The sequence below is a fragment of the Schistocerca americana genome, chromosome 1 (assembly GCF_021461395.2).
Source record: "Schistocerca americana isolate TAMUIC-IGC-003095 chromosome 1, iqSchAmer2.1, whole genome shotgun sequence".
In the NCBI taxonomy this organism is placed as follows: domain Eukaryota; kingdom Metazoa; phylum Arthropoda; class Insecta; order Orthoptera; family Acrididae; genus Schistocerca; species Schistocerca americana.
In genome coordinates, this window is record NC_060119.1 from 1147981765 (window position 1) to 1148007492 (window position 25728).

The 25728-nt window shown below is 38.3% G+C and overlaps 2 protein-coding genes across 2 annotated transcripts in view; one reads left to right on the plus strand and one right to left on the minus strand.

The window, feature by feature from the left end:
• Positions 1–1981: 1981 nt before the first annotated feature.
• LOC124619346 (EEF1A lysine methyltransferase 1) lies at positions 1982–24127 on the minus strand. Its single transcript, XM_047145668.1, has 4 exons — positions 23790–24127; positions 15419–15563; positions 9778–9987; positions 1982–2155 (listed from the first exon to the last, which is right to left on the minus strand). The coding sequence occupies exons 1-4, from the start codon at positions 23937–23939 to the stop codon at positions 2004–2006; spliced, it is 657 nt and encodes a 218-aa protein (XP_047001624.1). The 5' UTR covers positions 23940–24127; the 3' UTR covers positions 1982–2003.
• An 11-nt stretch (positions 24128–24138) lies between these two features.
• Positions 24139–25728, plus strand: part of LOC124619338 (probable cytosolic Fe-S cluster assembly factor CPIJ010948) — a 62605-nt gene continuing 61015 nt past the window's right edge. The window contains exons 1-2 of the mRNA XM_047145657.1: positions 24139–24365; positions 24463–24558. Of these exons, the coding sequence (XP_047001613.1) occupies positions 24300–24365; positions 24463–24558 (162 nt within the window). The 5' untranslated portion in view covers positions 24139–24299. The remainder of the gene's footprint in view (positions 24366–24462; positions 24559–25728) is intronic.

Below are 25728 nucleotides of genomic sequence, written 5' to 3' on the forward strand. Positions count from 1 at the left end.
TGTCGCATTGCAGGTGATGGAATGTTACTGATGACATGCAGCCAAGGGATTCGTGTGGATTTTAGTGTACCCGTAATAATTCTTATTGATTTGTCAGATGGATGCCTAGCTTCCTTGTGCCGTACTAGAGCACATTATTCAGCTACTGAGTATACTAGTGTCAAAGCTGCAGCCCGCAGAGTGGATGCTTCAGCATCCTGCCAGCCAGTTTCTTTATGATGTTATTTTGGGTCTTTAGCTTTTGGCTATTGTTTTCCAGATGTCTTTTATGTGTCAAAGACTGACAGAGTGTGACACCTAGGCACTTAGTCTGGAAATAGTGTCTAATCATCTGTTGGCAGAAGTTCACACTGAGCTGTTGTTTTGCAATTCTGTTGTTCAGATGGAATGTGCAGACTTCTCCTTGGCTGCATTTTGTTGGAGTCACTATGCTTTGTACTACATGTTGAGACTTTCTAAGTCTGTAGACAATTTATTTTCTCCTTCCTTGGTTGTGCTGGTTTGTATGGCTATGGTAAAAAGTTTTGCTAGTAGTGTCTGGCATGTTGAGGTACTTTCCCGTCTCAAGTATATCGTTACACAACCCCTTCAGCCAAGTTCTTCCGCATTCCCCGATATGTTTTATACATTAAGGGAATATGCCATCCAGTCCTGCTGCTTTCCTCATTTTCTGTGTTTTGATAGCCTCATTTACATCACTTTTATTAAAGGGATCCGATAAAGTGGTGTTATCATGAAAGTAGCTGTTGATTTCATTCAGTTCATCCTTTATCTTTTCTCTGGTGTTTGAGTCTACAGTGAACTTCTCAGCTCTTGATTTTATACGTAATGTAAGTTCTGATGGTCTTATCTTCAGTTGCAGTTTGCAAACACTAGTTGCAATGTTGTAGTGCCAAGTTTCCTTAATAACATCCATATCTTTGTGCTTGAATGATTCAAATTTAAACTGGAAGTCATGTTCAACCATTTCCACTTTCTCACTGTGTTAACTGTTCTAGTAAACATTTACCAGCATCGGGGTTTTCAGTCTTTCGGAATTCAGCGTACATGTTTTCTGTTGTGTCATCCCAGCAATGGGTGTGATGTTTCCTGAACCCTTGGGCCATATTACGTTTGGCTGCACCGATGACTCCCACAAATCTCTAGAAGTTTTCTACTTTTGGAGCTATCCAACAAATGTTGCGGTCAACCTCCTGAGTACACTCGTCCCAGATAGCTTTCCTAAAGTTCCAACTTGGCTTGTAATGGAATTTATGATACTTGTTCTACGGTGGTGCTGGGTTCGTGGGAAGCTTTCCAGGACTTTTCTATTATAGCTCACTGGAAGTGTGTTTCCATCAGTTTTTCTTCTCCAGCCCATTCTACCAGTTCCTCCCCATTTTCATCACTGTTTTTATAACCCCAGATTGTGTGATGTCTGTTGAAATCACCGAAGTATATACATGGCAGAGGTACAAATGGTAAGCCTGGAGTGGGTCCCTGGATGTTCAGTGGTTTGTAAACTGAAACAACAGTTAAATCATGAAGCTCCAGAGTGATCACGTCAGTGCCACTGATTGCTTGGCAACTCTGTCCCTCAATAGCAGGGAGGCTATTTGTTGCATACATGCCAGAGCCATCAGATGGTTGTCAGGATAACTAACTACTGCACTGTATACAAAAGCAGTAGTACTACACAGCTTACTAATTGCACAACATTTCCATTGGAATGATGAAACTTTAACCAATAATGATATTGCTGTACACAAACATCTGGTTATACCCAGTCCTTGTCTAGTGGTGAAATGACAGCATGCAGAGGGCAAACTAGTGACTTTGAGAAGTACTCTAACCCCTTGCTGTGCAGAATGTTTTAGTCATGCACCTTCTTACTTACACACCACTCAATCTCATGTGGGAGATGAGAAACTGTATTGAAATGAGTGTAAATCTGAACGCTTGCAGGAGAGAAACAAAGGAAATGTAAAACCACAAAGTACAAAAAATATTTTTATTGCACAGCATTAAATAAAAGATTTGAGAGAGTCTTTGTCCAGCAATTCCTCACAGTTTGTAAAACAAGAAAATTCATTTGCCAGATTGTTTTTATGTTTTGGTTGAAAGTAGCTTTTCCTTACATCCAATAGTCTTGAAGCTAGATTTTCCATAACTGCACCTAAAAAATTTTTCAAATATTTCAGGTTTATGAACTTACTATGACAATGTTATTGATACACAGTGTTATTTTTTACTACTACTGCTAATACTACTACTACTACTACTACTATGACGAGCAATCAAAAAGTTTGTGTTTGAGTGCCTTGCTGCAGCCTATATGCAATGTAGCGCAACACCTTTGTGGGTATATAAGCATTGATAAGAAGCCAAGAGATTAGGGAGGTATTTGTGTCATTCTGACATGTGTACAGTAAATGCTGAAATGTGAACTAAGGCAATGTTATTGCCAAATGCATCCACACAGGACAGTGTGCGGTTATTCTTTTCTGGGCTGCCAATGGACAAACACTGGTAGATGTCCACTGGAGAAAGGAGAATGTGTGTGGGGCAGCATGTCTGCCGAAAACAACCATTGTTGAATGGTGCGCCAAATTCCATGTCGATCCCACGTTGATCGATCGAGGAAGCCAATGTTATAACGCGGAAGTTGTGCAGACTCAAGTAGGAGGCACTCAAGAACTTGCCCTATAGTCCTGATCTCTTCCCATACGATTATCACACCTCTGGTCTTGAATCGTCAGCGACTCCTGTCAGGTGAGGATGCACAGCCAGCAGTTACGAACTACTTCATGCAGCAGGATACAGTGTTTTACCAACCATGTATCTTCAACCTGTTGTGCTGGTGGGATGATTACTTCAATGCTCAAAGTGATTTTGCATGGTTGGCATACCGAATCTGGATTGTATGCCTTCAAACTGAAAGTTTTTCAACGCTTCTTTATGTTAAAATACAGCTCGCATAGAGAATCTGAATCACGAAGATTGTAAAACATATTCATACAGGACAGCAGTCATCATGAACAATATAAAGTTCCCAGCAGTCAATGGACAAATAACACTTTAAGTCTCAAACTAATACAGGCACACTGTAGTACAGAACAATCTGTCTGAAACAAGTTTAGCTTGTGGTATGTTTGGCAGATGGACTGTTTTGGGAAGCAGTAGAAAATGCAGTGTTAAGAAGGTGCAGCATTCTGGTTAATTTGTAATAAGGCTCTGTAACTCTGAAAATCATATCCAGAATCATTATGAAATATGGCATGTGAAGTAAGTTGAAAAAGATCTCATCATGGCTTTCCTGGATTTGTGGTTGTTGTGGAAATTATTCACAGTTTGTAATAGCAATAAAGTTTGTTCACTGGCACCCATTCCACAAAGACTTTATTTTTCATACGTTTTCCTCAAAACACATGCTCCCACTCACCATGAAGGTATCTAATATGCAGACATATGGTGGTGTGTCCATGTTTCAAGCCTATTTATCAGTAAACAAGATCTGTTTTGTGGCAATAACTGTTGCCAGCCCTTCCAATTACAAATTACCTGATCGTCCCTACCAAGATGCTTCACCAGAGACTTTAAATCACAGGCCCTGAATTTGGCTTAATACACTGGTTACCTGCTAACCATCTCCCACAGACTCCTGTAACAATTCTGATATTTCCCTCCCTGACTACATAGTACCAAAGAATAAGACCACCTTCATCTTCCTCAACCGTACCTCTCATCGTTTCACACTGTTGGTTTCTAATCACCTCAGTCTGTTTTGTCCCTGTTTTGGAATACTATCTTCTGTAAGACTTTTATTGTGAAACTGCCCCTGCTGTTTCTTGTTCTGTTATGTAGTTTTTTGTAACTCTTTATTGACCTGTTTAACACAGCTTGTAGATCTCTTCTGCCATAGATATTTGAGGATCAATTCAGTAATCTATTATTATCCATGCTGTACAAATGAGCAAAGAATATCAGCTCTCCTCTTCTTATTGTTTCTGTTATATTTATTAAATTCTGATTTATTTTGACATTGCTTCTTAATTTTCATGGGTCTGTCATTTTCAGTAAACCCAGTCTTTTCCTTACAATTGTTGCCCCCAATGTTTCTAGTTCATCCAATTTGCAGTTCAGTGTTACACCTTCATTGGCATACAGGCACTGTGCTCAGTGTTTTATTTTAAGGTTCTCAGATAACTATTTTTTGTTATAAATGTTCTTTGTAATATCATAAGCTTATTCCATCTTGTGGATTCGTCACTCTATAACAGATTTTTCAAAACTATTTTCTGGATTATTTCTCCCAAAAATTTGAATTTCTTTACTTTTTCTATTTGACAAATTTAAAGATTTTTTTTATATCTGTAATTTTTTTCTATAAAGATTATTAATGCTGTTTTGCTGGCTCCCTCTGCCAAGTGACTGATCTGCATAATTTTTATGTAGTGTTCATTTCTGTACCTCCTTCTAATATCTCCAACAAGGCATTGCTTTTTCTTATTTATTGTTATTACTTTTACCCAAAGAAAAAAATTTCAGAAGCTAGATTTAGTTGGCATTTTCTTATTTGTGTGTTTGTTACTCCTATTACCAGTTCTGTTATTCCTATTCAAAAAGTAGTTTTAACATTTTATTCCCTTCTGTTTCAGACATGGTCAATTGCGGACTAGAATATTTATTTCTGTGGCAATGGAAAGTTCTGGTTGAATTTAAAAAAATCTGCTGCAGTAGTAAGGAGAATTTAGCATGATATTGAACCTTTGGATCATTAATGAGCGTACTACAATAATTATACCCAATTTGTTAATCTTTGCAACTGCTTGCAATGATGGATAGTAGTGGATGTGCTGAAGACATTACTTGCAACTTCTGTAATAAGATGCCTAGCTACATTTCTGTTTGTAGTCACCAAAAAGGTCATGGTTCATCCTAAACTCTTTCCTTGGAAATACTCACTTAAAGTATTGTTAAGTCATATTGCCTATGTTTCAATAAACAAATAATCATTTTGTGTTGGGCACACCACATTCACTGACAGTTAAGTAATATCAAAAGCCCATAGGTCTTTGAAATAGATAAAAATAGCTCACTCTGCATCATTCAACAATGGAAAATCCAGGATGGAAAGTAACAATGTTATGAATAGGATAGTTGCAACTCACCGTATAGTGCAGATGCTGAGTCGCAGACAGGTACATCAAAAAGACTGTTGGAAAATGAGCTTTCAGCCAACAAGGCCTTTATCAGAGATAACAGAACACAAACATACAGGACTGAAGTCTCTGGCTGCTCAGACATCTGCATCATTGTCAATAGTTAAGACGAAGCTTGAATATCGAACAGTGGAGCTAAACTAGGCGGAACACTGTATTATCGAACAATAACAGTCCATACAAATACCTTAGTGTAACAATTTGTACATAAGTGAAACGGAATGGTAACGAAGGCTCAGCCTTAGGTGAAGTAGGTAGCACACTTCTTCAGTTCACATATAGGCTACTAGGAAAATTCCATCAGTCTACAAAACAGACTGTTTACAGAACACTTATGGAACCTGTCATAGATAATTTATTAAGTGTGTGGGACCCATATGAAGTAGGACAAAAACGAGATTCTGAAGATATAGAAAAAAAAGGTACAGGTTTGTTTGACACATAGGACAGTGTCATGGTAATGCTGAAGAAACTGAACTAGCAGATGTTTGAAGATAGACACAAACTGTCTACATCTACATCAATCCACTTTACAGTGTGTGATGGAGGGTGCCCTGTACCACTACTAGTAATTTCCTTTCCTATTCCATGTGCAAACAGAACAACAGAAAAACAACTGTCTATATGCCTCCATATAAGCCCTAATTTCCTGTATCTTATCTTTGTGGTCCTTACACACAATGTATGTTGGAGAAAACAGAATCATTCTACACTCAGCCTCGAATTCTGGTCCTCTGAATTTTCCCAATAGTCATCTGCCCTCCAGTGATCCCCATTTGAGTTCCCGAAGCATCTCCATAACTCTTGCGTGTTGTTTGAACTTACCAGTAACAAATCTAGCAGCCTGCCTCTGAATTGCTTCGATGTCTTCCTTCAATCCAACCAGGTATGGGCCCCAAACACTCAAGCAGTGACCAAGAATAGGTTGCACTAACATCCTATGTGCAGTCTCCTTTAAAGATGAACCGCACCCTCCCAGAATTCTCCCAGTAAACTGAGATTGACCATTCACTTTTCCTACAACAACCCTCACACACTCATTCCATTTCATATCGCTTTGGAACATTACAACCAGTTATTTAAACAATGTGTCTGTGTCAAGCAGGACACTATTAATGCTGTATCCGAACATTACAAAATGGCTCTGAGCACTATGGGACTCAACTGCTGTGGTCATCAGTCCCCTAGAACTTAGAACTACTTAAACCTAACTAACCTAAGGACAGCACACACACCCATGCCCGAGGCAGGATTCGAACCTGCGACCGTAGCAGCAGTGCGGCTCCGGACTGGAGCGCCTAGAACCGCACGACCACCGCGGCTGGCCCGAACATTACAGATTTGTTTTTCCTACTCGTCTGCATTAACTTACATTTTCTACATTTACAGCTAGCTGCCATTCATCACACCAAACAGAAATTTCGTCTAGGTCATTTTGTATCCTCCTACAGTCACTCAAATTCGGCACCTTACCATACACCACAGCATCGTCAGCAAACAACCACAGATTGCTGCCCATCCTGCCCGTTAAACCATTTATGTATCTAGACAATAATGGCAGTCCTACCACACTTCCCTGGAGCACTCCAGATGATACCCTTGTCTCTAATGAACACTTGCAAGGACAACATGTTGGGTTCTATAACTATCCCAAGAAAGTCTACTTCCAAAGTTTCAAGAACCAGTTTTAAGTGAGGGATCTAGGAACACACTGCAGTCCCCTATGTATCACCTCCCTGGGCATCATGAAGACAAGATTAGACTAATTACAGAATGCAGAGAGGCATTTATGCAATCTTCCTGCAATCAATGCATGAATGGAATAGGAAGGAGCCCTAATAAACAGTACAATGGGAAGTATCCTCTGCCACGCACATAGCAGTGTTTTGGTAAAGAGACAGGCAAAAAGAAAATAAATAAAACCCTACTTGTGATGGGGAGATCATGCTGTAACATGTATGGCTAAAGACAAGGAAAAGTGCTTTACATCAAGGGAGATCTACACTCTCATAATGTTTCCTGTGGACAATGGCACTTTCAAATAAGAATTCACAGTGTATACTAAAGCTGTAAAGTGTGTCAATGAAACTTTCAGCAACTGATTGGAGAAATTGAAAACTGCTGGTCAAAACTCAGGAAAATGAGTTCACTCAGGAAAATGAGTTCATTCATGAGACAATGTCTATCAATGATCATCTGGGACGCATATTCACTAAAGAAACTGAGTTAAGTTCTCACAAGACCAGCACTATTTGCAAGTTTATATGGTCGGAGGAAAAACATTATAGAGGTGCACAATAAACTCCAATGTCAGTTCATACAACTAATGAATTGTACAGCATATGATGCAATGCCCATAAAATTCCATCCAAACACAGTACTGATAAAATCTATTTAAACAATGTATAGATGCAAACAGATAAAAATCCACTTTTATTCCAATGCTTGTCTTTCTTCCTTTGCATATTTAATACATTTGGTTCTCTTACTCTACACACACCCACTTACTTGCATCCTTCCCCCTCTTGGTAAATTCAATATATCATTAACAGTGTTAGGAAAAGATAGATTGCTACTTACTGTAAAGAAGACACATTAAGTTGCATACAGACACAATTAAAAGACACTTGCATAAAGCTTTTGGCCACAGCCTTCATCAGCAAAAGAGAAATGCTCACCAGTCATACACACAAGCAAGCACACCTCATGCACACATGACCGCCAACTCCAGCAGCTTGAGCCAGAATGCTGGGCAACCCAAGCTCCCGGTGTTTGTGGTGATGTGTGCATGAGATGTGCTTGTTTGTGTGTATGAATGATGTGTGTTCCTCTTTTTAATGTTGAAAGCTGTGGCTGAAAGCTTTATGTAGGCTCTGGCCGAAAGCTTTATGTAAATGTCTTTTAATTATGCCTGTCTATAACTTAACATGTCTTCTTTATCATAAATAAGGACCTACCTTTTCCTACACTTACATCTACACTCTACAAACCACCATGATGTGCATGGTAGAGGGTACATCCTATTGTACCAGTTATTACAGTTTCTTCCTGTTCCATTCATGTAAAGAGTGCGGGGAGAATGATTGATCAAATGCCTCTGTGTGTGCAGTAATTATTCTAACCTCATTCTCACAATCCCCGTGTGAGCAATACATAGGAGGTCATAACATATTCCTAGGAGAATCATTTAAAGCTGGTTCTTGAATTTCTGTTAATAAACTTTCTCGGGACAGTTTATGTCTATCTTCAAGAGACTTCCATTTCAGTTCCTTCAGTGTCTCTGTGACACTCTCCTATGTATTAAACAAAACTGTGACCATACGTGGGTGCCCTTCTCTGCATACATTCTGGCACATGTCCCACATACTCTGGCAATATTCTATAAATGGTCGCACGAGTTATTTGTAAGCAATCTCCTTTGTAGACTGATTGCACTTCCCCCAGTATTCTACAAATAAACCTCCTTTATCCATGATTGGACCTATCTGATTGTTCCATTTCATATCCTCACAAAGTATTACACCCAGTTATGCTATTGTATACCATGGAGGTTCCCTCCCATTATGAACTATTTTACTGGGTACATATCTATCCAGGGCATGGTCAACTATTCTTTTAAATTTGAGCCAGAATTCCTCTACATGCCCCTGCCCTGTGTTGAAGTTTCAAGTTCATTATCCAGTTTACTGAACACACATATTTTTTTCTGCTTGTTCTGGTTGTCCTTTGGTAATCATTGTAGCCACAACCATGTCTTGATCATTGATACCAGTTTCAATGTGGACATCCTCAAAGAGGTCAGGTCTATTTGTTGCCATTAGATCCAACATATTTCGATCTTGAGTGGGGTTCCCAACTAACTGTTCTAGATCATTTTCCTACATTGGTGATTTTCCTACTTGGACTTTCCTTTGTCAATATATCGCTAGTAACACATTACTTCACAAACATGACTTCTGTTAGGTTCCAAACACCACTCTCCAATCTTGCTATATTTTATAGTTTTGTTTTCAAACGGTGCAACACAAAAATACTCATCACTGAATATTTCTCCATTACATGGGTTTTCTCCTTATTCTTCATATAATAACTCTTAAGCATTCTGATTTGCATGCTTGTTTAGCATTTTTTTTGTCTGCTATATCCTCTATTAGTAACAAAAATTTGGAAACACCTAACAGTGGAGCCCAGTAATACTGAGGTTTGTAAAGTAACTTTCAGACAAAGCTACTTATTTGCAAATTTATTTAAGAAACAGTTTTTTCCCTCATTCTTTGTTATCATCATCCCAGTCTCATTAAGTCTTTCAGCTGTTCACATTTATTGGAACAGCAACCTTTCTCCCAACTCATCAGCCATCTGATCGGATAAGTGTAACATCGAATACTTATTCAATGTGGTTCTTTCTAATGTGATTGCATTCACTTTTAATAGCAGTTGTACAGTGTGAAGCAGTTGCATGTACTGAAGATCTTAAAACCTGCATAATAGTTCTGTATGCATAAGAAAATGGATAAGTTACATGGTTCTATAACTGAACTTAAACAACAAATGACAAATCACTGTTGATACATACCAGTGCACAGAATTATTTTACTCCTTGTCAAAAACTTAACTGTCTCACAAGTTTTAGATAAGCATTCATCTGACAAGAAAGGTGGATCAGCAACAATGACATCAAAATAATGCTGAAATGATTCTGGAATTTGTAATGGAGACTTGTAATCATAAAAAATATAGTCATCCCCATATAATGCAAATCGTCGATCATACTCAAACAGCTTCACTGCAAAAAGAAGAACACACACTTGAAGAACTGACAAAGTAGGTTAGTAGGAAGGCATAAATACTTTTAATTATAAACAAAATAGAAAAAAAGTCACCAAACTAAGGCTATTTGGTGCAGCACTGACAAGAACGCTAACAGACAGTACGCAAAAACTAACTGGTTTTTGTACAACCAAAGCAAAACAAAAGACTAGAGCAAATATTTGAGAAAAATAAGGCAAAAAATTGAAATGGTGTCTGTAGAACTAACAAAGCTAGACATCCATTAGAAGCTAATATTTTGTGCATGTACCACTCACCTGGTGGCAATGTGGAGAGACTTTCTTCAACACGTTAACCGAAGTCCTGGAAAGGCTCTCAACCACCAAAACTAACATATTAATACTGGAAACGTGAATATTAACAAAGCTGTTAGTGTGAAACTAATAATGACTTCCTGAACATTTTGCACTCTTTAGGCTTGTCGTAAATAGTAAACATGCTTCTAGGGTAAAAAAAAAAATTTCAGCATCAGTCTTAGACCCTCTACTTACAGAAACCAACTGAAAAAATTTTAAAGAATTTGTAAAATATTGTGGTTTATCATCACTGTCAGATTATAAAGATAAAGACAGGCTTGGTAAACCAACAAATTTGCATGCCTACAGAACTATCTTCTCAGAATGTAAAATACATACTTCTTCTGGGGCATCCGTGAAGTGTGTATGGAAAATAAGGGTGGTAACATATGAGAATTCCACTGTTAGATGCAGGTGAGGGAATGGGTAGATGGAAAGAGTACACTGAAGGCCTCTATGATTGGGGGGACCTGTCTGATTACATGATTGAAGAAGAAAGAGGAGTCGGCAGGAAAGAGATAGGAGATCTAGTATTAGAAGCAGAATTTTTAGAGAGCTTTGGATGACTTAAGATCAGATAAGGCAAAAGGGATGGATAATATTCAATGGGAATTTCTAAAATAATTGGGGAAGTGGCAACAAAAAGACTATTAATGTTGGAATGTATGAGACCGGCAATACTTCATCAAACATTTGGAAAAACATCACTCACACAATTCTGAAGATAGCATGAGCTGTAAAGTGTGGGAATTATTGCCCAATCAGCTTAACTGCTCATGCATCCAAGTGTCTGAAAAGAATAATATACAAAGTGTAGAAAAGAAAATTGAGGACCTGTTAGATGATGATCAGTTTGGCATTAGGAAAGGCAAAGCCACCAGAGATGCAGTTCTGATGTTGCATTTGATAATGGAAATAAGACTGAAGAAAAATTAAGACATGATCATTGGATTTACTGACCTGGAAAAAGCAGTCAACAATGTCAAATGGTGCAAGATGTTTGAAGTTCTAAGAAAAGAAAAATATGATAAGCTATAGAGGAAGACGGGTAATACACAAAATGTATAAGAACCAAAGGAGAACAATAAGGCTGGATGACCAAGAACAAAGTGCTCGGAATAAAGGGGTATAAGAGAGGGATGTAGTTTTTGTACCTACTGTTCAATCTGTACATCGAAGATGCAATGATGGAAATAAAAGAAAGGTTCATGAATGTGATTCAAATTCAAGATGAAAGGATATCAATGATAATATTTGCTGATGACATTGCTATCTTCAGTGAAAGTGAAGAAGAATTACAAGATGTGCTGAATGGAATGAGCAGTCTAATGAGTACAGAATATGGACTGAGACTATACTGAAGGCAGATGAAAGTAATGAGAAATAGCAGAAATGAGAACAGCGAGACACTTAACATCAGGACTGGTGATCACAAAGTATATGAATTATATTCATTATATTCTGCTAACTAGGCAGCACAATAACCCATGAGACTGATAAGGTAAGGAATGAGGGGTTCTCTGCAGAATCGGCAAGAAAAGGAATATATGGGAAACACTGACATGAAGAAGGGACAGGATAACAGGACATCTGTTAAGATGGTACTACAGGGAACTGTAGAGGGTAAAGACTGTAGAGGAAGACTGAGATAGGAGCACATCCAGTAAATAATTGGGGATGTAGGTAGCAACAGCTACTCTGAGACAAGAAGGTTAGCGCAGGAGAGGAAAACAATGTACTATGCTAAATTCTGCATATAGTTTAAATTAATTCAGAGGAAACATTTTCAAAAGTAACCATTTCAATAGCAGATATGGAAACTAATGGATAACTATGGGGTATTATAAAGTCCTCCTACGCATATAATTTCTCAGTTGTTTACAAAAGCACTGCACTAATCCACAGATCTTGGATGACTATCATAGGTAAAAAAAGATTCACAGGAGGATACTTGATGCAGAAAAAAAACCATCCAATGACAAAAATAACATGTAATGCATATAATAAAAGCAAAGTAGTACGGGATTTCATAATACATGAAACTGGAAAAGGCAGACACATATAACAACAAACAAATCAAAGATGAGGGCTGAGTAGCAGAAAACCCTCTACAGTTGGAAAATTTTGTATGTATGTTCCTAAAACATATGTAGCACTGACAATGAATTACACTGCAAGCACAATGATGATGTTGCCTACAAAAGAGCATGAAGTCATAAAGATACTTCATAAAGTAAAAAATAAAAAGACAGTAGGCATGGAGAATGGTCTAGTCTCTGTTCTGGAGACATGTACAGACAGCATACAAACACCGTTATCAAACACAATAAATGAGTCCTTTAGTTCAGGTATCAGGTGTGATCAAAAAGTAAGAGGAATTTTGAATATTTCGTTTATTTCTGATGGGTCAAAAAGTTTATAGATGTTTTCGAGTGCTAAGTGAATTTTTACATTCGAAAAAGATGGATTAAAGAATCTGCATCAAATTTTGCTTGAAAAATGGAATGAAGTGCATCACTGCAATTGAAATGTTGACTGTGGCCGTTGGTGAATCTACTAAGAGTAAAACAAAAGTTTACAAGTGTTTGAACGTTTCAAAGTGGATCAAGAAGATGTTGAAGACAGCAAATGGACCCCCAGCACATCAATTACTTATAACAATGTGGAAGAAGTAAGGACAATGGTTCTGGAAAAATCATCAAATCCCTGTTGGAGAGGTTGCTGATGATGTTGGTATATTCCTTAGCTCATGGCAAGCAATTTTTCAGATGTTTTGGGCATTAAATGTGTAGCCTCAAAGTTTGTTCTTAAATTGTTGAATTTTGACCATAAACAATGTTGTGTACACATCATTCATCCCAAGGAGCATTTGACAAGTTTCATCACATCAAAAGGTTCTTCTCACTGTTTTCTTCAATTACAATGGGATAATACATCATGAGTTTCTGTCTTATGGTCAAAAAGGAATGCTATCTGGATGTTACGCACTGTTTGGATGAAGCAATTTGTAGAAAACAACCAGAAATGGGGCGAAACCACTCATGGAAATTACATCACGATAATGCTCCCATTCACACCTCAATGGTTGTGTGTTACTTTGCCTAAAAACAAAACCGTTATGGTGCTTCAGCCACCACATTCATCGAACATGGCCCCCAGCAACTTCTTTCTATTCCTGAGGCTGAAGAAAACCATGAAAGAACATCGTTTGGCTATCACTGATACAATAAAAACAGAATTGCCAAACGAGCTGAACATCATAATGAAATGTGAGTTATAGACGTGCTTTCAAGAAAGGAAAAAGTGACTGCACAAGTTTATTATATCTGAAGGGGACTAAGTTGTTGTTGATGAATACATATTGTTTAAGAAAAACAAAATTTCACAATACTTTTTGATCACACCTCATATTTTTCCAGAGTATCTAAAGCACACATGAGTTGTGGTGTTACTAAAGGAAGGTAATGTAGAAAGTACAGAAAACTGCAGAACAGTTTCACTATTGTCAGTATTCTCAAAATAGTTAAATCAGTCATAACAGACTAATCTGTTATGTGACGAAAGACAAAATTTTTAGCAAAGCACGTTTGGTTTCCAAAGTGGGAAACTTAGAATATCAGACATTACAGAGTTCGTAGAAGTGGTACTTGAATCTCTTGACAAGGATGACTGTGTTACAGATGCACTCTTGGACTTGTCCACAGTTTTTGACACTGCTAAACATAAAATACTACTAATAAGCTAAAAGCACTAGATGTCAGAGGAATAGGCAACAAATGGTTTCAGTCTCACTTGGAAAACAGGTTGCTATACGTTCACATGTCTGCTGATGATAAATTTTTAGTAAAACAAAGAAACACATAAACACACATGTTCCTTATAGTAGTGTACAGGATCCAATAATGGCTTTCCAGACAGTACAAGACACAGAGAAAAAATTCTCTTTGCTAATGACAGCAGTGACACAGCCACTGATAAAACATGAGAACTCCTATTACAGAAAGGAAATGAAACCCTCAAGAATTTTTTGCAAGTGGGCAGTAGCCTACATAATAAATTAACAATGCACAGAAAAGAAACAAATAGTATGCATTTCATCATAACAAGGGAAAGCAATTCTGTCACATAAAGCGTAGATGATAAATCTATAGATCGTGTAGCAAACACAAAGTTTTTACAGATGAATATTGATTAGCATGGAATAAACACAAAGGTCCAGGTACAATAATGTCATCAGCATGTTTCACTCTTAGAGCTGAATCACCAGTTTGTAAGACCCGAAGTCTTGTTGTGATATACTACTCTTTTCTTTTCTTAGCTATAGGATTCTTTTCTGGGAATTGAAGGCATAAAACAAGGACACAATTTTTAAACCGTAGAAAAGGGCCATAATAATAATAATAATAATAACAATAATAATCAGAATTTGAAGTTGGGCTGCTTGTAAAGAACTGTTTAAAAAAACTGAGTATCTTTACTGCACCTGTTATGTATCATTCCCCTTTAAAAATGTGTGTGTGTGTGTGATGCAGTCTTCATTATACTGAAAGTGATATGCTTCAACCTACACTGAACTTTATTAAAGTAATATACAAAGCACTTTTTGTGTAACAAATTTCATATGTTGTTCAGTAAGATATAAAATCTTTATCCATTCAATACTTTACAAGATAGAGAACATTATATGAATATCCACCTCAAGTTTTTATATTAGAATGACATTTCAAAGGTCTTCTTCTGTTTTGTGCTGATGTCAAGCCTTATTGTTACACACTTATTCTGTGGCTCCAACCACCCCACCTTGAAGACAAGCAGGGGTCCCCTGAACACTTGCCACACACAAAAACAGATAACAAAAATCTCCTAACAGCTGCATATTCTTAATAAATAAGGTACTCCGTGTACCACAAGGTCCTGAGTAAGTGTTTTTCTTTCTGCACTACTACAGGAACCTCCCTAAAATTAATCATTTCTCTTATCTTACCTTTATTTCAACAGTTCTATTAGTGTCAGCTCCAGACTGATCAACTACTAAGTTGTCGTTATTGCTAATTTCAGACTTCACACTATCTGCTTGCACAAATGTCTTACCAACTGATCTATGGGTCTTCTTGATCATGGGAAATAGTGTTGGACAGGAAATCAAAGCAATTTTTCCACTCTCACCAGCTGCCTTCACTGCTGCTTCTGCCAAGATACTAGTGGTTTCATCATCATACCAGAACTGACTTAATTGCTGTAAGAGGAGAAGAATAACAATCAAGAAAGATCATTCAGTAAGAGTAAACTACAACTTTAATATTCCAACATTTACACTATCTAAAGATTTCGCTAGCAGTTAATGCAAGACATTAGTCGACAATTCATACATTCTCTGAAGTTCAGCAAAAGAACAGTGCTTTGTCAAAAAGTTTGAAAAGGAAAATGTTGATGAAAAGCAGTTACGACTTTTATTTGTGGACCTAGAGAAAATGGTCAACAATGTAAGGTGAAATAAGACGTCATTAATCCTCAAACACAAGGTAAAAATAAAGTGAAGAATAAGTAATCTACAGCAGCTCAGTAAAAGCAATATGTGAGGCTGATCAAGAAATAAAAGTCTATATGAAGAAGGATGTGAGTCAGAATCATAACTTATCACCATTGTTTTTAACTATCATGCAAAAGAAAAAGGAGGGAGGAGGGGGGGGGGGGGGGGAGGGGGGGAGGGGGAAGGAGGGAGAGAGTAAGAGAAAGTGCTGTAAGGAGGAGGAAAGAGCAAGGTAAGTTGATACCAATGGTTATTTACATAGATGTAGTCATTCTGGCCAAAAGTAAAGAAGGAACAGGAGACCTCTTGAAAGATCAGATAATTCAAAGTTTGAAGACATGGAGGAAGGCATTAAACCCGTCAAAGACATGATTTTTCACAAAAAAACATATTTCTGAGTACTGAAAAGCTATTACACTTAGTGGTACCTATAGGTCATTTGCTAAAATTATTAAACCAAAGTTAATAAACTCATCAACAAAAAATGTAAAAATAAAGTTGTTGTTGCTTTTATATATTTTAAGAAGGTAATTACTTAAAAAATATATCTTGTATGTAATATTACTACTGATTTTCTTGTTTTTTATACAGCATCCACCCACCCTGTTCCTCTCTAATAAAACATACATCCTGATTTTAATTATTTTGGTCATCTTGTTTTTGTCTTCTCACTTCTGATAATGCAATTTTTTATTTTTATGATATTTAATAGTTTTTATTTAAGTTTTTTTTTTCTTATTTAATTCTTCTTTTAACTCTCCTTACCTGTAATGAGATTGTAAAATTCTGCACTCTCTTGTCCTGTCACAGAGTTGCTCCAGATATTTTCACCTACAACCACCATAAACATACTCTGCAAGCCTCCACACTGTGCATGCCAGAGGGGACCTTCTACCACAACAAGTCATTCTCTTCTCTATTCCATTCACAAATGCAGCGAGAGAAAAATGATTGTCTATACGTCTCTATATGAGCCCTAGTTTTCCTTACCTTGTCTTCATGGTCCTTACGTACAATTAACGTTGTTGGCAGTAGAATCATACTGCAGTCAACCACAAATGCTGGTTCTCAATAGTCTTTCACAAACAGAACATTAACTTCTCAGACCATCTCTGTAATACTCTAAACTTCTCAGACCATCTCTGTAATACTCGCGTGTTTTATCGAACCTACCAGTCACAAATACAGCAGCATGCCCCTGACTTGCTTCAATGTTTTCCTTTAATCTGAAATGGTTTGGATCCTAAACACTTAAGCAGTACTCAAGAATGGCTGCACTATTATATTAATGAGGTCTCCTTTTTTGATGAGCTACAATTTCCTAGATTTCCCCCAATAAACCGAAGTCGACTATTCCCCTTCCCTACTACCACTCTTACGTGCTCATTCTATTTCATATCACTCTGCAACGTTATACCTAGATATTTAATTGACATGACTGTGTCAAGGAGCACAACATTAATATTGTATTCGAACTTTACAGGATTATTTTTCTTCCTCATCTGCATTAACTTACATATTTCCAAATTTAGAGCAAGCTGCCATTCACCACACTAAACAGGAATTCTCCCCAAGTCAATCTGTATCTTCCTTCAGTCACTCAGTGGGTAGACTTTCCTGCACACTAAAGTGTCATCAGCAAACAGTCGCAGATTGTTGCTCAACCTATCCATCAGGTCATTTACTTTTGTACGAGGAGTCCTATCACACTTCTGTGGGGCACTGCTGATGACATTCTTGTCTCTTACGAACACTCACCATCCGGGACAATGTAACGGGTTCTTTTGCTTAAGAAATCTCCATGCCACTCACTCACTTGAGAACCCATTCAAAATGCCCCAGCTTTTGTTAACAGTCTGCAGTGGGGCACTGTGTCAACTGCTTTCTGGAAGTCTAGGAATATGTTATCTGTCTGTTGTCCTTCATCCATGGTTTGCAGAATATCATGTGAAAACAGTGCAAGCTGACTTTTGTCAAAAGTGATGCTTTCTAAATCTGTGCTAATTTGTGGACAGAAGCTTTTCTATCTCGAGGACATTTATTACATTCAAACTTAAGACTACACTCAGCAAACTGATGTTCATGATATTAGTCTACATACGATGGCTATTCAGAAAGTAGGCAATGTTTTGGCTTTAAAAATTAAAGAACTAAGTTCAAGAAATACATTTGTGACTGACATACTACTGTTTGAGAAAATCAACCTTGCCTATCCCAAAACACTGTCGCCATCAACTTCCTTGCTCACAAGGTTTGCAAACATTTTCTTGGTTTTTGGGGGAACCTTGTGTGCCCCCACTCCATAGGCTGTAATTTTGTCTCACAATTGACACGTTTCACCCAAGTCTCATCACCGGTTATGACCTGATCCAGTAATGTTTGTGGTAGGCCTCTAGAAAAGTCAGCATTGCCCCCATTCGCTGTTCTTTATGGGGCTCTGTAAGCATTTTGGGCATCCATCAAGCACGAAATTTGTGGTAGCCTAGCTTTTGAGTGACAATTTCAAACAACAAAGTCCATAAAACTTGTGGAAAAGAAAGTTAAAGCACCGTTATTGTGAAGTGACAGTTTTTACGAATCGTTACATCAACTTCAGTGACAAGATCGTCGGTCACAATGCTCGAGTGTCCACTCTTCATCATGAACGTTGGTTCGGCCATTTTTAAACCGAATGCTCCATTTCCGAATGGAACATTCACTCATTACATTGTTTCCGTACACTTCGCACAGTTCACGATAAATTTCTATAGGTTTTAGGTTTTTTTGCCGACAAAAACCATATCACAGACCGCACCTCACAACTGGTGGGATTTTGGATTGCAGCGCACACTTCAAATTCAAATATCGAAAAAAAAAAAAAAAATAAAATAAAACAGATGCACAGAGACATTCTCACTGTCATGGACGGATGCTGACTGAACTGTCAAGCACGCACATATATGCGATCGGTGCACGCCTAGTGGTGCCAGGTGGAAATGTTCCCTACTTTCTGAATAGTCCTTGTATTTTGTGGCTCTATTCTTCTATCCTTTTGAAACTGGAGTCACCTGCACTTCTTTCCCGTTACTTGAAACTTTACACTGGGTGTGACAGAAACGATAGATGCAAGCTAAATAAGTTGCCAATGCTGAAGGGTTTCTCTGTGTAAAACTGAAATGGGATCCCAGCCAGACCTGATGACTTACTCTTTTCAACTCTTTCAGTTTCTGCTCAACACCAGGGATGCCTCAATACGGGAGTCTGTGTGACGGTCAAGCAATGATATGTCTTATAATCCTCCTGCATGAATGAGTTTTTTAAGTGTAATTTTGTATACTGTCACACGCTTAAAGTGTTTTACTGGTGTTGTTTACAAGCAATGTCAGGCACCTCTCTACATCCGGGTCAGCCAATACTAATGATATACATTAATTAATTAGTGTTATGTAAATCTCATCAAGGAGGAGAACCTCCCTGGGTGTGGAATGAGTCAAGGTATACATAACAAAAGACAACCAATTCATAGAAACTTAATCTATATACTGCATTAATGGATAACCAGGGTTTTGATACCACCTGTCAGCCTTGATCAATGATATCACTCAAAACCCCAAGATGCAACAAAAACATTGTTTCAAGGTGGCAAATCACACACATTCTTAATAATAAACACTGAAGCTAACAAGACTACTGTGGGAAAGATCCACAAAATGACATTAATAATAAAGTAAAGAAAATGCAACAATGAAAAACAAGACAAAACAGTAGTTTCAAATCAGCAAAAAGTGGGTATAAAATCACATAAACTGTAATTCAGGGGTGTACTGACTTGCCAGTATTGCAGACTGCAAATCCATCGCTGTGGCTAGTTAAGGGGTGCAAGAAAAAGAAAAAAAAATACCTTGTAAATAATAACATCACACCATTTGTTTCGCAAATATTCATTTTATTTAACAAAAAGAACTGCAACACTGTAATTTTACAGAAACATTATCTACACAGTTTAATTTGAAACATGGCACACCATTAATTTCACGACTGGCTTTGATGTTAGAGTCAGGAAAAAAAAAGTTGCAAGAGTGAGCAATGAGGTACAGGCCACCATATGATCAATGGTGGAGCCAGCCACATGTGGCCACAGTCTGTGCATCCCTGCTGTAACAGGTATCAAAAACATTGACTGAGCTATATAGCTCAACTTGTAGACCAATACTACTACAAAAATACTAAAACAGATTGCATTACAAAATGCCAAAAAGCAAATCAAAAATCAAACAATCTAAAGTCCAGGATGGAATAACGATAAAATGAAAACAATGGATTGCTACTCGCCACGTACAGAAGATGCTGTGCCACAAACAGGCACTATGAAAAAGATGGAGTAACGTTTCAGCTTTCGGACATGAAAAATTTTCTTCCGAAACAGAAAAAACACAAGCACACACTCATACAAGCACAACTCACATACACATGTCCACTGTCTCCGGGCACTGGAGCCCGTCTCCAGATTTCAACTGCATCGGAAAAGGGGAAAAGACTAGTAGGAGCACTGGTGGGATAAAAGGCATCTGTAGTGCTGGAGTGGAAACAGCAAAACTGATAAGATATGTGGAGGACAGGTACGAGTGAAGGCTGTGCCATTGGAAGGCCTTAGAGGTTAGGGGGATGAAGGATATGTTGTAAGCAAAGTTCCCCCTTGTGGAATTCAGGGAAGTTGGTATTGGTAGGAAGGGTCCAGAAGGCAAAGGCTTTGAAGCAGTCACTGGAGTGAAGCCGACCATGTTGGACAGCACATTCAGCAAATGGGTGGTCCAGCTCTCTCTTGGTCACAGTTTGGCACTGGCCATTCATGCGGGACAGACGACTTGTTAGTCATCATACTCATACATGAAGTGTCATAATGGTTGCAGCTTAATTTGTAGAGCATGTGGCTGCTTTCACAGGTAGCCCTGCTTTTGATGGGGTAGGAGATGCCTGTGACAGGACTGGAGTAGGTAGCAATGGGAGGATGTATGATGCAAGCGTTGCATCTAGGTCTATCACAGGGATATGAGCCATGAGGCAAGGGGTTGGGAGCAGAGGTACAGTATGGAGGATAAGGATTTTCTGTAGATTTGAAGGTCGGTTGGAATACCACCGCAGAGAGGGTTCGAGAGTATAGTGGAAAGGATATTCCTCGTTTCAGGGCAGAGAATGTGCTTCAGTTTCTCCAGTCTTGGGTGGTACTGAGTCCCAAGAGGAGTGCTCATTTGTGAACTCCCCTCTAAGTCAGTTTCTCTCTCTCTCTCTCTCTCCCCACACCCCCCACTGCACTCCTACCTCCTACATACTACCTGAACTCCATAAACCCAATCAGCCAGATCAACCATAGTGGTCGGTTACTGTGCCCCTCAGAGAGAATCTCTGTTCTTGTGAACCAACACCTTCAGCCTATTACCCATAAGCTACCCTCCTACCTAAAAGACACCAACCATTTCCTCCATCGAGTTTCCACAGTTCCTGTTCCTTTACCATATGATGCCCGGCTCATCACTGTCGATGCCACCTCCATCTATACTAACAGCCCCAATGCTCATGAAATTGCTGCTACTGAACACTACCTTTTCCAACACCCAGCTGACTCCAAGCATACAGCCTCCTTGCTGGTCACCATGACCACCTATACCCTAAGGCACAAATGCTACTTCTTTGAAAGCATCACATACAAACAAATACGAGGTATGACAATGGGCATCTGCACGGCAATCTATTCGTTTGGAATCTAGAGGAATCCATTCTAACCACCCTAAATGCCAAACCCCTAACACGGTTTAGATTCATTGTTGATATCTTCATGATCTGGACCAAGGGTGAGGATGCCATACCAGCAATCTGAAAGAACCTTATCCCCTATTCATTTAACACGGTTCTCATCAACCCAACTAATCACTTTCCTTGATGTTGACCACCACCTTAAGGATAGCTACATCACTATCTCCATACACATCAAATCTATCTCCACTTCAACAGCTGTTATCCATCCCACACCAATAAGTCCCTTCAACACAGCCAAGCCACTCAAGGTCATTCCACTTGTAGTGATGTGCAGTCCCACTCCACATATGTCACGAGTCTCACTGAGGCCTTCACAGACTGAAATCACCTCCCATCATGTCCAGAAACAGATCACCTATGCCTTGTCTCTCAAGTCACCTACCCCCCTCCCCTCCTCATGCCTTCTCCTTACACTCACCCAAGCAGATTCCAGTCGCAGTTGGGCCCCCTGCCCAGAGACAGTGGCCATGTGCTGTGTGAGTTACAATTGTGTGTTTGTTTTCTATTTCAGAAGGATTATTTTATCCAAAAGCTTAAATGTTTAGCACTCTCTTTTACTATGCCTGTCTGTGACAAAAGTGAGACTGATACACACAGCAAATAATTGTAAAAATTAACAAGGGTGATATCAACTTCGGTCGACCTGTTCACAGTATCATAAAACGAAAACTCAGTCATATAACTAACATCAAAAACTTAACCTCACCAACAGAGGTAAAACAAACTCCATACTTATTACTCACAATACAACATAATTACAAACAACCAACAACACAATCACAAAATTCCTACAAAACTGCATAACACCAATTTTGATCTACAAGAAACATATAATTGTACACATAAACACAAATACCATACACACTACAATAAAAAAAATAAAACTATAAAAACATATTTACCAACAAATGTCAGCTGACACACAAATCTATGTGCCGTCAATACAGTCTCTCGAATGGTAAGCCTACACTTTTCAAACCAGGAAACTCTCCGCATAAAACGCCAATGTTGTTGCATAGAAATTCCACATACACTGGTGCCAGGTCTGAGATACAGCCGCTATGGCCACTCTCATACCTTCTCCACTATCATAGCACTTCAGATACTCGGCAATTAAACTGAACAACTTTAGGATTTTAGTCGTCCTCAATATGCTGTCTGCCACTGTGACATACAGGCACCTACTTGTGAACTTTATAGTCACTTCCATAACTAAAAAAACATAAAATTAAATCTCCAAACATAAACAACGCATCACACTAATAATTCCAAATCCGAAAATGAATCTATTGTCCATAACTGCCAACACCAAAACAACTGGCTAAAAGCACCACAAATTCTTCCAATATTACTATTATAAACAGCACACACAGAATCCAATAACACTAACAACACTTACAAACATAAACATACCATGAATAGAGCATACCACCACATAATACAACACACCCTCTGCAAACACAGCACATTTCAAATACAAATTATTTAGGAATAACGGAGACACCTCACTGAAAGGCAGAAGCGCAGTATCATTGATAGGCACACAAACAAGAGATACAGAGCTTGGCTAACTTTCGGGCTGCACTTCCTTTTACAAGCATATAGGGAAAAAAACGCACACACATTTGCTCGCTCGCTCACTCACTCACTCACTCACTCACATGCACACGCCTGTCTCCCTACATTGTGCTCAGTCGATGGAGCCTATGTTTCTTACACTGTAATGGATCGAATGATCATCCCCATCATCATCCCTCTATATTGCCCATTCATCCCGGGACATCTTGTATATGAAAGTGATCAAGCAACTGAAAAACAGACACACTGAAAATACGTGTAATATGAATACCAAGACGGAGAAAAATGTAAACACGAAGAAAGGTGTGTGTATAAAACGAGATTTTCATGTTTGACAGGACAGATCTGGGGATTGAACCTACTGTGCCATCAAGGCTAGGCATTACAACTGAATTTGACGCCTTTGTCGTTTTCACATGGCAAGTGTTGTTGGAAAATTGTCACTTACGAGGCAGGGTTCAAACATATCACAGCTTAACTGAGGCCTACAACATGATAGGACTTTTTAAAAATAAGTGTGGAACTTGAAATAAATGTTATTAAGTGTTAAAGAAAACTAACCCAGTTTTCATCGAGTTTCAGTTCTTCTACTTTGTTTGTTCGCAGAACATCTTGTACTTCTGCTTCCTTCACAGCTTGTTCCGTGTAGAATTCTTGCAGTGCACCTAATGCATGTGCCGATAATTGCGGTTCGTCTTCACTGTCTGACATGGTAAGTTAGTTATGACGTGAAAAAAGAAACATCCACTCGTGCTTTGTGTATGGCTTTTAATGTGCGTCCCTGTTACTGACTGACAGTTTCATTAAATGTTTGCACCTTTCCACATTTTTTCACGTGTTACAGCGGGAGAAACAAGTACGAAATCAAAACAAAAGTACTCATCTCTGGACGGTTATGTTGTGATACTTCGAACATCAAACATCTCTGGCAATGTTTACATGAGGAGGCGAGTTGTCAGCAAGTTTAAGGAGCATTGTCGTATTCGACAATTAAAACTTGAAACTAGTGCTATTGAAGTATCCAGCTTGGACGTTTTTAGTGCCAATAGGAAATTGTTACTGTGATATAATATGACATCACGCTTCAGTGGTGCTTTGCAATTAACAAATCTAGACGACTATATCACACCGTCCCAGGTTCTCAGCCACGATGATAAAAAAAAAATAATAAAACTTGAATTGACGTTGGCGGATTGCGTGTGGTTTCTTCATAAATTTATTTTATTCGTTACAGGAATGCATTAAGCCTGTGGAGATTAAAAAGACAAATACTGGTACCGGCGCAAAAATTAAAATCCAAGACGATGGAGCATATACACAGATCCAGCAGGTACGAATTGATAGGTTTTCATTTTATCCCGTTTCACACTAGAGAAAGCTTAGGATAAGTCAGCCCACTCTAATGTATTAATGTTTAGTAGACAGCAAGTAAAACATACCACATTATTTAACATTTCCAAATTTTTTTCGGACATTTACAAATGTCATTACTGCATCTTTTGTTCCATCTCTGACTGACTTTGTTATTAGTTATAAAAAGACTGAGTAATAGTGGACGTGCGTAGGTTTCAGATATGCAATCACATACTTGTTTGAAGAGATTTTAGTACTTCAGCCGGTCCTCATCAACTTTATTCCACGATATTTCATCTGGACACTTGCCAGTAATCTTCGGGCGAGCCATCGAAGATGACTGGCAGGTGCCCAATTGAAATATCGTGGAATGAAATTTACAACGACTGGCTGCAATCCCGAAATATCTTCGACCTTTAGTACGCTGGGGAAATTTTAAATTTTACAGTTGCATACAGTTTTATTTTGGCAAAATATTACTCTATGCATTGCACTGCATGTCCACATGTCCCGTAGCTTTCCTTTTTCTTGTGAGAATGGGTGATTGTGTCAAAACATTTAGACAAATCTAAAAATATAACGGATGCCAAGTTTCTTTTGCATAATTCATCTACAGATTCTGTTGGGCTATAAATAGCATTTCATGTAGTGGTGTCACACAGCTCGCAAGTATTTGAAAAATGTCATGTTACCACCTTAAGCTGCTGATAATATTCTTTATTTAACGACCTATTTTGGTCAACACACCATCATCAGTTTCCTAAAAGCTTTTACAGCAGCGTATTTGATGAATATAAAATCATTGATGTCAGATAATAAAGCTATATTTTTGCCACTTCATATGTAAATTACATCAGTATATGGATTGTGCTAGGCAGTGTACTCTTTCATGTTACATCACCAGTCATTGGATTGCTGCTGTAACATGAAAAGGTACATTGTATGTTATCAGCAGCTTGAGATAGTAATCATGACGTTTAGCTATAAATAGCTGTTTTTGTCGTTTTCACTTTTTGGGAACCATGTTAGTGCAGGAATCAGAATACTGCATTTCTCTATGACTTCAAGAAGCCAGATACTAAAGATATTGGACTGCAGTTATTTGTGTAATCCTAATATATCGGCACTACTATCCTGTTTTTAATTT